This window comes from Toxotes jaculatrix, chromosome 23 (genome assembly GCF_017976425.1).
Source record: "Toxotes jaculatrix isolate fToxJac2 chromosome 23, fToxJac2.pri, whole genome shotgun sequence".
In the NCBI taxonomy this organism is placed as follows: Eukaryota; Metazoa; Chordata; class Actinopteri; family Toxotidae; genus Toxotes; species Toxotes jaculatrix.
The window spans coordinates 10147258-10165478 of record NC_054416.1 but is presented as its reverse complement, the minus strand read 5'-3'; the positions used below and the strand labels follow the sequence as shown (position 1 = coordinate 10165478).

The following is an 18221-nucleotide window of genomic DNA, read 5'->3' as shown; positions in this document are numbered from 1 at the left end:
ATTTGTAATGACAGCACAGTTACTTAAACACTCATTCCTGATTTCCCTGTTGATATCTCATATCACAAAACAGTGGAGTCGTTCTTATTTTTTGAGCAGTATGTAGTTAAAATTTAACAGCACAGTATAACTGTATTAATTGAGTGAGGAGCTTTATACCAGATATTAATTCATTTTAAAGGGCTGCCAAAACATTTCAGTCAATTTATCATCTGTTACCAAACACATTGTATGTAGATTTATATGAATCTTAGAAAAGGGTTGTGTCATTGAGATTGGCAGAAATTCTCTGATTAAAAATTGGCCATAGTTTAGAGACGATACAAACGCAGCCCTCGACCTGCACACCCGAGCACCTCACAACTCACCCCACCTCAAAGTCGAGAGGAAGAGAATAAGACACAAGTAGAACAAACCTATTACCATTTTCAATAATCACATATCGATAAACAAATCACAACTAGCCGAATCACATTTACCAAGCTGTGTAGAAGTGCTGATCTAAGTTTGTAATGATTAATATGAATAATAACAACTTTCATAAAGGTCGTGTTGTGAGTATTATGTGCCAAGTTGAACAGAACACATAAATAGCAAATTTAGCATTAGATCAGCACTCCTAGACCTACGGCTTAATAGATTGAAACCCCTTTTTATTCACACCTCAATGCAGATCAAAGTGAAAAACACATTTAATCAAATGCATACAGAAACCTGACAGGACTGGAAACTGATTTTCCTGAACAAGTTCTGAGCAAGTTCCCCCAAGTAGTTTGGAAAAATCTAGTTTAAACCCTTTCAGTGGTTTACACCTGTGTTTGCATGGGACTGGACTCTAAATCCGTCCTCTATATGCACTGGGTGCTGAGTAAATGGGGTCAAAGGCTAGAGTGTTGGCTCCTTGTACAGCAGTTAGTCCATCCCCACCCACATCTTTAAATATGCACATAACATTTATCACAACAGCCATGGATTGTACAGTGCCTATTGCTAGGTTGGCCACTTCTTAAACAGCATGGTAACCTTATAAAATAGGAACTCGTAAAATTAAATTCTGGCTAAACCACGTTGCTTATAATCCCCTTCCAATGCCATTTGATAAAATATTAACAAAATATTTACACATAAAAATGACAAAGTCTGTTTTAATTTTTGCTCATCCAAGGCTTTAAAAAGATAGATTCATATTGGTTTGTGCTTTTTATATGTATGTTTAATGTAATTTTCTTCAGATATAATATAACCCTGAAGTTGTACAAAAGATACTATTTCTGCATTGTCAGAGATTGTCCTTGTATAAGATTGTTCTTTTGATAAATTTGAGATACAAAGTAGTTAATGATAGTCTAGTACAGTGGTTTTAATGGTACTGGCTTGCAGGTAGCAGAAGTGGAAACTGGATAAAGGCCTCAAGTTGAATACTTCAAAACATCCTTCCTTCTTTATGCTCTCTCCTCTGTTGCCTGAAGATTGTTTTGGCACGCAATACAGTGATCTCCATGAGTTTGTGCAACTCGAGCACAAACCTTTGGAGCAAAACAAGCATTAGTAACACACTGACAACTGTGATTTCGCCAAGAAAATGAGGAAGGAAGGAAGTTCTAACAGCATTCAAGGTGGCCTCGAATAGTCAGGTGTTTTGTTTTCAGTATATTTATCTCTCCATCTACAGTATATTGCATAGTGTTGATGTGAGAGACAACTGAAATGCGAAGCATCTGTTAACTGAGTGGTCACCTTTCAAAAATGCCTGTTGTATTTTTTCCGAGCATTTTAAAGAGGTAATCTCTCCTCTCTTGGCCCATCCTTCTATCCACTGTATGGGGTTCAGATAGCCAAAAGTCTGTCTTCATGCCTGTCTCACTTGTTACCATTTCACAGTGAGCTGCCCAACAGTGCTGTTTACATCACAACCCACAACAAAAAAAAACTGTTTTATAAAGGTAGTTACCAGTGATGCGTAAAAATGACATGACATGAAGCTTGGACCTCAGTGCTATAACAGCTTGTTCCATTTGGCCATGCCTTTGTGTTTGGATATTTCTCTTTTTGATCAAACCAACCTTTCTTCTGTTCCTACTCACAGCAGGTCTCATAGTTCTCATCACATTTGTTGTTTTGGCTTCCCCGTTGCTTTCTTCTCATGCCCATCGATTCCTCTGTCGCCCTCAGTGCCTACTCGGTGCGGTGGGTGTGGCTTTCGTGGTGGTTGTTTTCGCCTTCTGTCTCCTGGTGACTAAAGAGGTAGCTCCACCAGCTTTTGGAGTGGTGCATCTGTTTGGCCGTCCCAGCGCTCTTCACCCTCCTCATCTCCTGCACGAAATACAGACAGAGTGGTATGTTAAAAATAAACCAATCTGTTTAACTAGGAAAAGGCAACTTTGAGTTCCTGTTTCCCTGTGGATTAAGTACACATAGAACATCCTGGCATAACATTATCTTACCACTAGCATCTATTATCATCACCTTTTAATAATTTTAATGTTGTCATACTTGCCTATTTTGTCACCTACACCAAATATGTCTAGAAAGTCTGTGATCTCTCTTTTTTTAAAAATCCTTTTAAACCCTACATCCATCTTCTGACCCCTCATTCTCACCCCTTTGTCTAGCAGGCTGTCAAACTCGTCACTCATCCTTCGAAGCTGCCGGCCATATTTCTTGGCTGCCCACAGAGCAGGGGGAGCTGACTTGGATCGTCCACGGAACGGTGCTCCGTCGGTGGGCGTACCGGCTTCCTCTTCCCCCCTGGCCAGGAGCTCCTCGTCTCTGGAGGCAGTAGAAGCGTTGGATTCTGAGTTCAGTCTGAGTCGACCGGTTGCTACGTTGGGAGTGAGAAAGGTAAAATTTTACTTTAAGATTAACATAAAGTGCAGGAAAGGTGGCAAAAAGGAAGTAAAATAAGAAGAGAGGAATTCCTTGTGATCAAAAATGTCAAACTGTGAGGTTAACATACAAATAACATCCCTCTTCACTGCTTTGAATAGGGACTTTTTAAATGAAAAACAGGTTACAGTGAAATCTCATTTTAATGTCCTAAAGTACATAATAGTGAAACAAGAGAAAGGCCAGATTTAAAATGTCTGCAAAATTAGGCCTGAGAGACGAAGCCAAGAAATTGTGGGGAAAAAATAGACTGAAAAATTTGAAAATGATGAATGCCTGCTGATTTGATTTGATGCGCTGATATTAATTTTATTTTCCCACTTTTATACAACAGTAGGATCCACACTACAGTAGCTGGTACAGAAAATGAAAATGGAGCAGAGAATAAACATTGAACCAATTTAGATGAACCTGAATGCTCCCAGTAACAGGCAGAAAAGTACATGCAGTAATAAAGCAATGTGTACTTGGAGTCCCTCTCGACTCATAATCTTCTGAGGTTTCCTACCTGGTACTCTGAGCTCAGGTACAGTGAGGGTGTGGCGGTAAGGAATCCTCTGCTCTTGCCCAGTTGAGGATTGGTTCATTTCTCCTTCCTCTACCTCCTCCGATGGCTCTGACTCACTGTCTGAAATAGTGAAGTTTGCAGCCATTGTGACATCTGGAAAGGAAAGATGAATTAAAAAAAAATCAGAAGCAGTGATTCAGTAAAAACCCAGGAGTTCTGTGCAATGCAGACAAGGAAATGCCCATACATATCCATGTATGGGCATTTTCTTACTGTACACTCGTCAGTGTTAATGAGTTTCACTGTTATTGTTACTGTACTGTTGTTTGTTGTTACTGTATGTGGTTTAGTAACAGTGTTGACCTCGATAGGTGAAACCGGAAACAGAAAGCATGTTGTTCATACAAACAACCTGGCCAAAACAACATGGGTTCCTGTCCATCTCTATGATAAAGAGCTATCATAGAAAGTGGGGTGCAAAAAAAAGTAGCTACGTGACAGCTGTGCTACCGATTTACTGTCAATTAGCACATAAGCTAATTATTCAAGAATCATAAAATGGCATCATCCATTGCATCGCTGATGCTGCCCCTATGCAACACACCCAGCAGGCTATCTGTTTCTCTGTGCTGTCCCTGATATTAGCCGGTCCAAAGGTATTCACACTGTAACAACCCGCTAGATAACCGACTTGTTTTGACAACATAGACCCGTATTTGATATCATTAACGACTGGTTGTTACACTGTTATTAAACCAGCCAGCACACCTTTTCCTCCGGTCAACACATTCACTCGCTTGTTGTGTTGTTGTTGACTCAAGAGGACAAAAGAAACTTCCTACAGGGCGGCAGCTGCCGCGGGGCTGTCTTGGCTAGCATCGTGTGTGTGGAAAGATCGTTATGAATACGTTTCCTTACCCGAAATCTTTATGGTGTGAGCCCGAAAAGTGCCAGTGTGTCCCTAGTTAGCCTCATGCGGCCGCAGCTGTTGTTGTTATTATCGGTGTCTTGTCTTTTTACTGTACAATACAGTTTAGCTCTGTGCTCGTCCAATCGCCGCGCGTCACCGCACCGCCGCTGCGCGCTGACGTCACTGTTGCGAGCTAGGACTGGGCTGGGGCTTTGTTTGTCCTACCGGGCCACCGTATGGTGCAGAATAGAGGCGCAGCAGGATGTAAAACTGCCTGTAAGACAGTATTTCTATTTGCATAGCTATCAGTGGTGAGGTCTAGATATTACACTTAAGTTGTAATCCCACAGTCCTGAGGATCCTTAGTTTGTTTTTGGAAAGGATTTGCAGAGATCCTTAAAAATAAGGATCAGAGGTGAATCCAGAGTAAGTTGAAAGGAAAGGCAGGGCCTGTGTTACACCACAGTTATGAGAGATTTGCTTTTGGCAGATGTTGAGCCTGATAAGAAGAGGGCGGGACCCAAGGCAGCTGTCCTGCAAGTGTAAACACGTACTGATTAAACTGTCTCTTAGTGAACGTGACATGCAACTATAATTGATTTATATTTGTGGGACACCAAGGAGGAAGCACAGCAACAATGAGTTCCTCTATTCTATTGTTTCTTTCTCAATTTTTTTTCTTTCTGTTTCTTTTTTCCCTGAAACTGCTGTCATGTATTTGAGGCGACGTCATGCAGCTTCTTCTAATGCAGTGCATCCAAACAGAGCTAATGTGAGTTCCTCAGCTTAGACAAACATGCAAAGTGAAGTCCGCACAGTCAGCTTTTCATGCAACCATGTACCCATGAGTGGAACCGCTCTGGAACATGACTGTCGAGGCACGCTTCTTCTGAACTCTATTTTTGGAAGGATTATAGAAATAATACACTGGAGTTCTCCTTTTGGTTGGATTTGGGTGCAGTTTGAGAACCATACAATTATTATCCATTTTAATCTGTATGTGGTGTGTGTGTATGTGTGTGTGTGAGACAGAGTAAAGCCATGTGTGCACCCATTCGTAGCATTTAACAGTCATAAAACTATCATCCCTAAGAGGTGGAGAGTGTGTGAGTGTGAAAAACTGATCTTACACACTTTCATGTACAAGCAGGATCGTTGTCACACACATACATGGACAGGGAGTGTGCGTTTGTGTACAAGTCTGCAGGATTTGAGTGTAATCCGAAGGAGCCATACAATTACCATCCATTTATATCTCCCTGTACCAACCTCGCCCTGCCTCCCTGCCCCTCATCTGGCGGTTATTTTGGGAAACGGAGACGTATGCACTCCCACACTGTCTCCAAACCACCACTCAGTGTGTGTGAGTGTGCCCATGTATGTGGGTGTGTGGTTGTTTGAGAACAAATGCGGCAGCATTTCCAAGCAGCTCCTGAAATGTTCCCTCCAATTCAATGCCAGGACACTGCCTGTCTGCAGCCACTGCTGCTGCTTCACTCACTGCCCTTTCAAAAATGTTCTCCTCTGTGCAGACCCGGGTTCAGTCAGTTAGCTCGATGTGGGAGCTGGGTAAGATGCAGAGCAGGTTTTGAATTATTTGAAGTGGGAGAGCTTAGAGAGAAGAAAAGACGGATGGTGTGAAAAAAAGAGGATGATTTGGTTTCCCAATTCCAAAAAAGATGACGAGCTCATCCGAAATACAGACAGTGTGTACCAGACAGGGAGAGAGGGAGCCACGCAGACAAAGAAGCTGAAAAAGCAACAGATGATGAAAAGTAAAGGCAGACAAAGTGATGAGAGAAGTGTCTGAGAGTTCAGAGAGACAGAATTAAGGTAGTAGAAGAGCACAAAAGGTGGCAGTAAATGTAAGACTTTTGGAAGACTGGCTGAGAATAAAGAAGAGTCTGAGAGACAGATGTCAGGGGAATGGCTCAGGTGAAGGAGATAGGGACATGGAAAGAGCAAACCCACACTACATCTGAGTGAATACGCTCCTCCAGCCCCCTCATTCAACTCCAGCCCTTTCATCACTGCTCTCAGTACATGCTCATTATATACGAACCTCTCCCTCGCTGTACAACTAAGTAACTCTGTGATCACAAGGCTGACATATGGCAGCTTTCTAATTCGATTCACTCCACCCCTGTGTATCCTGCTTCTCTTATAACCCAGCTCCTCTTAAACTTAAGTGTGGGGCTAAAAATGGATAGCTGGTTTTTTCTCCGGTGGATAGAAATAGGGAAATGTCCAGCTCAACAAGACATTTAATCTTTCTCTACTTTGCAAATAAAGTTGTGTTTCAAGAGGCTATGTTGTTTCTTTAAAATTCCCAAACAAAGATAAAGTAATAGTTTGACATTTTGGGAGATGTGCTCTCTTGCCAAGAGTTAGATGAGAAAATAGACATCACCCTCATATCTGTACGCTAAATATGAATCTACAGTCTGCAGCCAGGTAGCTTAGCTTAGCATTAAGACTGGAAACAGCTCGCCTGGCTTCATATAAAGGGAAAAAAATAGTATAAATCTTTTGACTTTATAAGACACACACTCACTCCCACCCATCCCATGCCTGTTCTGTATCTTGTCAGCGTACAAGCCACACACACTGTCGTCCAGGCCTCTTTTAACCCTCTAATATCATCAATTATGGTTGGGCTGTTTTCATGTGGTTGGAGTGGTACATGTGTGGGTGTGTGTGTTCAGAGAGCTACTGTAGATATCAGTTGGTCTGGAGCATATGTACACCATATGTGAACTTTAAGGTGTGTACTTGTACATGCTTGTCATTATGTTGTCTAATGATAGTTAATGAATAGTTGTAGATTTTTCCACACGGAAAGTGCACTTTGACTGGTTCAGTCAGGGAAGACAAGAACATGATTTTTATGTAATGCTCTATTTTTTAAACCCTTCACCTTTAGTGACTGCTGATACATAGATGTGCACAAGTTCAGGTTTTTAATTATTCACACTTTGCTGCAACTAAATAATAGATCATTAAGTAATCTTTGGCTATCAGCTCACTGTAAGGATTATCACAATGATGCTTTAATTGTCAGCAGTAAATTTAGCTTTTGTTGGCTCATCAGTTTATTCTCACTAGTATGAAGCTCTGCCTGCAGCAAAACATATTTTCATGCCTCACTTATCATGGTAGAGCTACCATACAGTACAATGCCATACATCATACTGAATTTCCAATGCTCGTGGCCAATTAAATCATAATTTACTGTAACGTTGAGGGCCTTTATTAACATAATGAGATGCAAATTTATTTGTAAAAGGCAAATGTAGATCTGTGTGATCTATTCGCTTTAAAAAACAACATGGATAAAAGTGATGAAATTAAATATTTCCTGCAAAGATATAACATTGTCCTACATGTAAAAATAGAAAATGTGACATTGCTTTGATTGAACATTTTTTTTGTCGTTTTGAACTGGATCATCCGAACATTTATAGATTGTACTGACAGTTTTTTTATTGATAGTTATTTTAGTGTATACATTTAAAACATGTAGCTAAGCTGTTGTCTGTTAAAATTTTAATTTTGTATAATTAGTGTGCCCTTAGGTCAGCTGTCTACCTCCTAGTCACAGTCATTGTATCATGGAAAATAGTGTTTGTATTCTAAATAATAGTTATTAGGTCAGGTGACGCTTTCAGCGGCTCTGCTCCATGGCTCTGTTTTCCTTTTTTCTCTTTTTCATGGGGAGAGGGTAATCTATCCTCCTTAAAGATTTTATTTGTTTTGTTTTGACAGTGATGAGGGGCAGGAAATTGGATGGAGAGGCACAACATGGTACAAAACAAGCTGCATTTTCAGCCCAGATGAGGGTACACGGTATCTGCATTAGTAGATTTGTCTTCCTCGTTGCCTTAATCTTCTCACCCATCTCCCTTATTTCACCCGCTCACAATCTCCAAGCATTTATTCTTTCAGTCTCTCTTCCTCTATCTCTCTGCCCATGTTCCTCCATCACTTCATGTCCATTTGTGCCTTCCTCTGTTTCCTTGTCTCTCCCACCCTTTCTCACTTCCTTCAGCCATTATCCCCCATGCTCTCTCTCTGTCTCTCTCTCTCCATCCCCTCTTTGCAGTTTCAGTTCTATCCTCCTTTTCTCCCACCTCCCCTATCCCTTCCTCCCCCCTTTTGTATCTGGGTTGCTGACTGAACTAGTTCATCTAAGGGCTTGCTAGCTGATGGCGTCATTTCCCCTGTTTAATTGATGTTGTTTGATAGAAACAAGCTGCTTATTGGACTCAGTCAGGTGGTAACAAAGTCTTAAGAGCTGAGCCAGAAACAAGAACAAGCTCAAAATCAAGAGGTGAGGAAAATTTCAAGGGGGTGGGAGGGGTGCAGGGGGTGATTGCACATTTGGATTTTCCATCACACGGGGGCATAAGTGGTGTAATTCATTAGTGATTACATTTGGCAGTTTCACAGTGTGTACAACTTTCGCTTCACTCTGATTGAACTTTTAGCAAAGTTAGAAAAGTGCTGTAAAATACTGTAGAGGGAGCTGCACAATTACATTAACAAGCCATTGAATGCTAATGAGAACTTGCACTGACTGCTGGCTCCAGCAAGTCCCAGTCAGCAGAACAGAAATGGGATAAGTAACTGTAACATTAGCATAACAATACAAATCTGCATAAAAATAATAAAATAAAAGCTTTGATAGATGGACATCATTACAAGGAGAGGAGCTGGAACACATTGGCAATAACTCAATGTATTTTTCATTCTACTTCTGTTTCTTAAAACCCATTATATTATTCAACTCATCTACATCATTGTGGATCAAGTCCCTGCTGCAGGCTGTTGGACATCTCCATCAACTCAGAGGAGGGACACATTTTAGTTTTACAAAATTACAAACCCACAAATCACATGATTGGGGTGTTAACATAAGACATGTATGTAAAAATACAAGATGTGTGTGTCTGTACGCTTACGTGTCTTCGTGTGCTAGTGTGTTTGTTTGTGTGTGCTTGAGTGTACTGATATGAATCACAGCGAAAGGTCAGTATTGCTCGAGGGGAGAAGAAACAGAGGAGACAGAAGTGATGAATTGCACTTTGGGACCATTTTCCCTGCAACACCCCGGGTTATATTGAACAGTGTGAATGTGCGTATGAGACACACAGAGCGAAAGAGCACAGGTGTGTACAGGCATGTGTTTCAATAGTAGATAGATGAGTGCACTTTTCTGTCTGTGGATGAGCAGAAAGAGTTAAGAGGTAATGTAATGTTTATAGTCAAATTACAACATAAATCAACATGGTATGCGTGTTAGGTCACGGAAATTGTGTGTGTGTGAATGTTTTGATTCTATTTTAGATCTTTTTTTTGATGCAGTTGCAAAAATTCACCTACATGCTGCAAAACTGCAGGACGTTCTCACAGTTACACTGGCGACTGTAGTGCTGATCTCACCCCATGACTTCTTTCATTTGCAGCAACTTCTCCTTTTTAATTTTTAGGGTAGAATTGCACAACAAGCTGCAGAGATGCAGAGGAGGCTTAGACATGAATAGAGAAGAATTATTTCCACCGTGGCTGTGGTGAAGCTCTGCATCACAGAAGGATGACTGATAATAAGAAAACACTTCTCATTTTGTTGTTTACATCCAGTTTCAGATGACAGCACAGTGCCATCTTTGGTAATGCAGGCATCATCTGGCCTGCACAGTGCATTTTCATTTTAACAAATCACAATGAGATCTGGCAGGATACACAGGTATTCTCTGCGTGTTTGTGTGTGCGTGTCTGTCGTGGATCTGATTGGCTTCTGCCTCCCAATTAATCAGCAGCTCCATTTCATTGCTGATCAATAACCCAGCAGGCTGATGGAGGTGGTCCACATCTCATCTGACTCCTTTTGTGTGTATCTGCTTGAGTGTGTGTCCCTGTGTGCCACGTTGGAGAATCACACAGTTTGAATGTATGTATCTGCTAAAAATGTGTGTCTGTTTGTTTTAGCGAATGGACAAAGTCTCAAATGCTGAAGCATGTCGAGCGTATGATTGGTCGTGCACTTAACAGTCGGTCCCAGAGTCATGTAAGCACTTAGCAATCGACTTTTGTTGTGATTGACGACGCGCCTAACGGCCGGAACACCACGGCGACAGATGCTTTGATGCACTTGTATGGCCGTTAGTGCTAGAATAATCTCAAGTGGACAGAAGACAATCAAGCAGTGGGTGTGGGAGTGTGTGTTTCTGTGATTTTGAATCCATCCATGAGGTCTCATGTGTCCTGGCATGAATTTCAGTGCATGAACAAGCAGGAAAGAATGTACTATCCTGCACATTTCAGCGGGTGTGAGAGAGAAGTAGCGTAGTGTGGCTGTGATGCTCATCTTTTCCCTTTCAAATTATCAAGGCTCATTTGCTCGCAGTTCTCCTCATCATCATTTAGTTCTGTTTCACATCTCCCCTATGGACCATACTCAGCATGACTTACAGTTGCTTGGGTGGCCTGACACAATGAGTCTAAGGCAGCTCATGAATAATCAGGAGCCAACAACACTTTATAAGGTTGGAGATAAAGCAGAATAGCTTGATTAGTGGGCTACCGTGTAATCATGTCCAATATTTGAGCTGTCTTCCTCAGTACATGAGAGGATTCTGAAATGGGATTTGGGGAATTTGGCCTCTATTAGCCTTTATTTACCGAAGGCAGTTTCTCTAATCACACTAGCTCCTTTCCAACAACACCCTGATACAAACTAATATCACTCTGTGCTAGTATTTGAATTTTGTCTTTATGTCTTATGATGCTCTTAGGACAGCATTAAAATGTGCTATTTCAAGAAGTGAAAGTGATGTGATTGCAGAATAGAAAAGAAGCACAAATTTTGTAAATTTAGAAAATTATGAAATAGGTGAATGCTGTTATAATAAAGAAAATCAAGGTCGAAAGGTTATTGTTCATCTTGGCTTTTAAGGAATAGTCTGACATCCACCTTCTTGCCAAGAGTTAGATGAGAAGATTGATAGTCATTCTCATGTTTGGGTGTTAAACATCTATCACTCAGCCTGGATCAACTACATCAAATTTTTACACATTTTTTAAGGAAAAATGAATTAAACAAGATAAAATCTGAGTGGTATCAATCACATTATCTAGCTCTCTACGAGAGAGCAAAAAAGTGCATTTCCCAAAGTATGAATTACTACTAGAAAATTTTCTTTATATTCTTTATGTTTCTTTATATTTACCATACTGACACGGGAATGGTTTCAGTCTTCTCTAACTCTTGGCAAGAAAGCAAATAAGCATATTTCCCAAAACATGTCAAACTATTTCTTTAAGCTCATTTACACGAGGGAGCTGCACAATGCAGCCACAGTTTTCTGCTCCACTGGTACATTTGATTGTCACAGTAATGTTCAAAGTAACCCTAGTTACAATAAAACAAATGAATGTTGAATAAGAAACGCATGTTAAAAATCTGAATACAATACAGCACCAAGTGTGTCGCACTGGTGCTTACAGTTAGGTACTCTGAACGCAGCCAGTTTAGAACAGCTTACATCAACCACAAAGGGTATCGGTATAGGGAACAGCAACATGAGCCAAGTCAGTGTGACGAGGAAATAGCCTAGTTTTTAATTGGCTTTTGTGTCAAGCCAAGTGATTTTCTGTCACATTCTGTGAAATACATGACAGAGAGCAGCACGTAGTGTTCATCCAGGGAGTCAGACCAAAGGCAGGTTGCAAACTATGGTTATTAAGAAATGTCTTTACTGAGTACAGGTGTCACAGCCTGCAGCCTTGGTACTAAAGGTAACCTTAATTTCCTACTTTTATTCTCATAATGTTTAATTTTTCCATTAGAACTTTGTTCATATAATACTTTAGACTTCAGGCTTTATAATAAATCTTTTTAGACCTTTGGTAGTCTGCTGTCATCATGGTGTCAGTGAACAGGCCAGTATATCAAAATTAGTCTGACCTTGGCTAAATAAAATAAGGTGTCAAGAAAGATTAATAACATGATACTTATTCACTCAAACTGGAGAAAAAAAATGTTTTCATTTGCCTAAAGAAGCTGTTGAACCTGAGGCCAAGAGCAACAGCACCAAATGGCAGTTGGCGATTGTATGTATGTAATGTGCCTCACCATTAGGTTGTAATAAGATAAAAGGCTGTTTTTACTCACTGCTGAAATTCAAAGCTGGGGCTGCAGGCATCGGCAGCAAGACAACTTAAAGGGCAAAAGGAGTGTTCCATTGTTCACATTCAATGCTTCTCTAATTAGAACTGGTTTGCTAGCCTGGAGTAACAAGGAGGGTAATGTTGTAGAAATATTAAAATAAGACATGGAAAGAAAGTTTGCCTTTTCTGAATCGGAGAATGTGGATGCATACTGCCTATGTAGGTGTTTTGCAGAACCAAACTATTTAAGTTTTACATATTTTTGGACTAATCTTATAATACTAACTTAAGATCACATGAAACATTCCAGTGATATATAACAACAACCAATGTTCAATGTTTCAACACAGTTTCACGAGTGTGAAGCTAAAGAAGTAACTTAGTATTTAATGGAAAACAACTATTATCCTCCAGGCAGAAGCGGCTCACACTGCTGCTTTCAAAGACCCCTATGCATGATGGTATAGTTATCGTTTTCAGCAATGTTACAGTAGTAAGACAGAAGGCTGCGCTTGTTCTCTCATTGCCATAGAAACTGGGTAGACATGTAGCCTTCTCTGAAGATATCGTTGCGGTTTGTTTTGGAATATATAGCAGCGACGCAGGCAGACACACACACTACGAGATGATGGGGGAGGGTTAACAGGCACTGAATCCGTAATGCTGTGATGCTGAGCTGAGTGAGGAGGAAACAGTGATCTGAAAAGATACTGGGACCTGGAATCTGGTTCAGTGTGCTGTTTCACTTTTTACTTTAAATGCTTTTTGATTATGTTAATTGACTTTGAATAAGAGAATAATAAGAATCAAATGTGTGTATTAACTCGTGGCTGAAAATAGTCCCAAACAAATGTACAATTTACAGTAGAAAAGAAACAGAAACTCAGACTATCTGGCAGCATTACCCTTTAAATAACAAGGGAGATGACAGAGAATGTAATATTTTTGCCTTTGTGATTATCGTAAAGAAGAATATCTTCCTGTATTCCAACACAGCCCACCAGTTTGTTCATTAACAAAGAGCTTTAATATTATCTTCACAGCCATTCGGAGAATCCTCAGCTCTATTCATTTCTGAACTCTACTTTCCTGCGCAGCTGCAGCAGAAATGTACAAATAGACATGGTGGGTGTGTTGGCATCTGTACGTCTGCACATGTCTTTATGCGTCTTGTTCATTCATGCATATTTTGTCATGTTGTGTGCGCTTATGTGTTCAACTGTCCCCGTTTTGTCCAGCTATGAATATGCACTTGTGAATTTAGGCGGGATGCATGTGGATGCGGATGGTTGTATGTGTGTGAAGCTGTGTTCTATCAGCGTACTTAAGTAAGAGTTGGGTGGGAATTGTTCAATGTTAGTGTGCACATGCTTGTGTGTGTGTGTGGAGTGTGAGATGTCCCCTCAGGGTGTGAATTAGCTCGCGGTGTAAAGGCCATGCTTCACGCTGAGACAGAACTCTGATCAACTGTGTCGAAAAGACAGATAATGTAAAACAGCTCTTCTCCTCTCTCTCATTATTTACACTGACTCCAGCTCTCCTCTCCCTTCTCCCGCTCCTCTTCCCGTCTTCACAGCACCCATCCCACCCATCAGCCTTCCGTTCTCCCTTCCTCCCTCTCACATTTCTCCTCACTGGCCTCCATCCACTCTCCTCTCCCCATCTGCTTTTCCGTCTCTCCTTGTCCTCTTTTCCAGTATTTTCAGTGCCCTTCTCTCCTCCATCCAGCTCTTGCCTGCTTGCCCGCTCATCTCACTGGAAGCTATCCTTCTTCTCCTCTTCGTCTGTCGAGAGGTGAGGCGGAACAGCATTTAATAAATCTGCAAATATATTCCAAACACTAGATTTTTGGGTCTCTGGTAAAACACGCTCACAGTTCACATAATATACACTGTTTGTGTAATTACAATTCTGACCCCTTCATACTGATGTTTCTGATCAAGAATTTGAGGTTTTCTCAAGAACAACTTGCTGCCAACTTTCTCCACAATACTATACATTAAACATGAACTTGTATAAAGCTGAAACGATTAGTTGATATGCTTTTAATGTAGAGAGATGACAGGAATCAAGAGAGATGAGGAACAAAAGGTTCTTGGCCAGACATAAATAAGGGATGTTGTGGCTCATGGTCAGCGCCTTGACTCCTCGGTCACAAGGGAGCCACCATTGTAAATGTGATATGTGGGCTCAAAATGAGCAATTCAAAGGTGTCGGTTGCTGTTTTTTGACATTTCACAGACTAAACAAGTGATTGATTCATTGAGGAAAAACCAGATAATGTAAAGAATCGTTTGTTTGTAACAGGCACAAACTTTCCTCTTGTGTCCATCCATGTTTTTCACAAGACTTCTTTTTCACCACTGCTGCTTTTCAGCTCAGCAGTTTTCCTTCTATTTCTGTTTCTTCTCTTCTCTTCTCTTCTCCCTCCAGTGAGCTGTGCAGGGGTGATGCTGATGGGAGTGCATGCTCCTTTGGTTCACATTCATCCTGTCCCCCCCAACACACACACACACACACACACACACACACACACACACACACACACACACACACACACACACACACACACACACACACACACACACACACACACACACACACTAATAGCCACAGTCTAGCCCTGTGCTTATCCCTCCACTCCTGCTCACATCAGCTCACATCAGCTCATCCTTCCTTCTCTTTTTTCTTTCTCAGTTTCACATCTTTCTCCCCCTCTCTGTCTTGTTGTTTTGCACAAGAAAGGCAGAGAGAGAGAGAGAGAGAGAGAGAGAGAGAGAGAGAGAGAGAGAGACCGGGGAGGGCGCAAGAGCGCGCGAGCGAGCCAGCGGCTGAAGTGCGCGTGCTCCGTCGCCGCCGCTTCAGAGGAGGAGAGGCGTTTATTTAGTTGCTGAATGAGGGACGAAACGGAGGGAAGGATGAACAGATAGAGGGATGAGTGAATGAATGAATGAACGGATCCCAAGCTGGGCTTCTTCCAGAGTACCGAACCGGTGAGGAGACGCAAACAACGTGTGTATTACCATTGTTGTGAATATGAATTTATGTGCATTTATCACAATTGTATTAGTTGCTGTGTTTGTCCTGTTGGAGCCGTGTGTGTGACAGGAGACGGTCGGTGTGTGTAAGAAGAGTACAGAAATGTGAAGCGCGAGGTGCAGTCACTTTGGCAGTTCCGTTAATTGCAGCGGGTGGTGTAATTTGCACAATTCGGTGCATGCGTGCGTAAAGAAGGAGAACAAAACCTGTTAAGGCGAGATCAGGCGGAGGCTGCGCGGGACCGAAACGGAAACTGAACGTTGAGCTGATGGAGAGACCCCTGAGGAATCTGTCGGACCCCGGACAGACATGCATGACCGGGGGGGGGGGTCTCTCTCAGGTGTGTGCGACACTGCAGAGCCCTTCCCCTGTCCGGGAGACGCCTTCAGCGCCGCTCCAATTAAGCATATACCCAGCGCACGGTTCTCTCTGCTGAGAAACAGCTTACGTGCGTAACCCGCGGATCTTGACCGGAGCCGCCTGAGCAGAGCGAAGCTCTCTCTGCTGGGAGTCAGAGCCTCGGTGGAAAACGGTGAGTGACATTTCCACAGAGCTGCAGCGGTGTAACCCGGTCGAACGGGGTTGTGGACCGCGCAGGCTGTGAAGCCGGTGACCGCTGAGGAAGGATGAGGTCAGGGTTAGGGACGGTGAACACACCCGGGTGAGGGACTGCGCACCGGGTCAGGATGCACGGGAGGAATGGATAGGCAAAGGGATTGGTGGGATTATCACAGTCATATGGAATATTAATGGACGGCGAACTCTCTGAGTTTGATTAAAGAAATAACGGTGAGGAGGGATTAACAGTGATGATAATGAGTAAATGGTATTGGTGGTGATGATGATGATAATTGAGATAGGGGCAGCATGATGATGATAATGATGATGAAAATGGTGCCAGTAAAAATGCTGGTGATGGTGTTGGTTATAATGAAGCTGATCATGGTTGTGGTGGGAGTTTTGATGATAATTATGATGATGGCAGTTCTGTTGATGAAGATTTTGACAATCACAAGGATGATGATAATGTTTCTGTAATGAAGAGGACAGTGATGATGATGATGATGATGATGATAAGGATTGTGGTGGTAGTTTTTCAATAATAGCTGAGAAAATGATAGTATGATGATGATGATATGGTGGACATTTTGATGATGATGATAGTGGTGGTGGTGGTTTTTATGATGATAGCTGAGCTAATGGCAGCCTGATGACGGTTATGGGGACGTTTTTCAACAATGATAAATAATTAATTAAAGATATGTCGGCCTCTCAATAATTCAGGGACCCAAGCTGTCTAAGGAAATGTTGGCTAAAAATTAATTTGCGCATCTCAAACCATTTTTCAGCTTACATCAGCAACAATAAGTCTGTGTTAAGCAGCTTTGATGTCGTCTAGCTGTTACTGTCAAGTGGGCATTTACTGACTGCAAGAGCCAATGTGGGCCACGTCTGCAGGGTGCATGAGGCAAAATTGCAGACAATTCACACACGCACAGGGTCAGAAATTCATTTCAGTGTTTTCTGGCTGCGAGAGTAATCGATTAAAAGAAAATAAATTGGCACTTTCACGGGCTGAGCTGTTAAAAAGTTATGTTTCAGAGAAACATAACTCACAGAAACAACTTTTTGAGACGGGGTGAAACTTGATGATTCTGAGTGAATTTCCACTAGCAACGGAGCTCTAATTCAGAAAAGGTGACATCCTGCTCTTTATATTTGTGCTCTGAACTAACTCGGACACAGCAACAGTATGTTTTTTTGGCTTCCTTACAGGCCATCCATCTGTTTAGTGATTCATCCTGACTGTAAATGACTGCGAGTCCAGAGAAACCAGGTGTCTGGAAGTAAAAACACATGCATTTATTCATTATTTTGTGCACGGCCTAATCCTAGAAATGTCAATATTGACATTGATTTGGTCAGGCTGTCACATTTATAGTCTGCCTCCAGGTATGTGTGTGTTTTGTGTGTGCATGTATTACATGCTGCCTCTGTACCTGCTACGTCTTTGTGTGTTTGTGCTGGAGCCGAAAATATCCAAGACTAACTCTCTTTCCGTCTGTGTCTTCCTTTCCTTTCCTGTGACTATATCCTCAACTAATCCATTAATTACTTAAACAACACACTCACTCCCCTACTGGAGAAGGCGGTTACCCACATCTTGGCCTCTATTATTGTCCATGTTAATCTGGTTATATGTATCACTGGCACCGGTCTCCTGTTACTTGTGTTGTTACCCGCTACTGTCAGCATAGCGTGTCTGTCCAATGGCTGGGAGAGACAGGAAAGTCCCTGTGGTCATAATCCTCTTCTCTCCTGTGTGTATATGTTGTGTGAGTGTGTTACACACTGTTAGAAGGGTCAGTAGGGGGTTGTTAGCCGTGGACATAGATGCCTTGTGTTGTGAATGGTGTGGCAGGGGGAAGATAATGTTGACAATAACAGGAAGGTAGAAAAAGAACAAATAAAGAAGAAGATGAAGAGGAGCAGGGTTTTCTCTAAAGGTTATCAGCAGGTAAAAATGACATTTGGCAATGATTTATATGATCTTTTTAGGTTTTTAATTGAACTATTGATTATATTTAGACAGCCCATTGTCGTGGGTCATAGTTAGAAGTGGTTGTCGGTCCCTTGAGGTGACACATAACATTAAAATCTTTAAAATACTAACCAATTGTTTTTTATGGCCCCTGTAAGGCCTCCAGG

The 18221-nt window shown here is 41.7% G+C and overlaps 2 protein-coding genes across 2 annotated transcripts in view; one reads left to right on the top strand and one right to left on the bottom strand.

The window, feature by feature from the left end:
- Positions 1-94: 94 nt before the first annotated feature.
- Positions 95-4466, bottom strand: badb (BCL2 associated agonist of cell death b). The gene is made up of 4 exons (XM_041030737.1): positions 4313-4466; positions 3395-3547; positions 2601-2821; positions 95-2313 (listed from the first exon to the last, which is right to left on the bottom strand). Exons 2-4 carry the CDS (start codon positions 3537-3539, stop codon positions 2176-2178), a joined length of 504 nt encoding a protein of 167 aa, XP_040886671.1. The 5' UTR covers positions 3540-3547; positions 4313-4466; the 3' UTR covers positions 95-2175.
- Positions 2726-18221, top strand: part of LOC121176690 (sodium/calcium exchanger 1-like) — a 98236-nt gene continuing 82740 nt past the window's right edge. Inside the window, exon 1 of the mRNA XM_041030731.1 lies at positions 2726-2841. The gene's annotated coding sequence lies outside the window, so the exon portion shown is untranslated. The remainder of the gene's footprint in view (positions 2842-18221) is intronic.

Bases quoted from the DNA above. Each gene is read 5' to 3' on its own strand.
- badb (XM_041030737.1), bottom strand. From the start codon at position 3,539: ATGGCTGCAAACTTCACTATTTCAGACAGTGAGTCAGAGCCATCGGAG. The intron at 2,822-3,394 runs GTAGGAAACCTC...CTCCCAACGTAG, and splicing joins ACCTGAGCTCAGAGTACCAG to CAACCGGTCGACTCAGACTG. The intron at 2,314-2,600 runs GTGAGAATGAGG...TATTTCGTGCAG, and splicing joins ACAGCCTGCTAGACAAAGGG to GAGATGAGGAGGGTGAAGAG.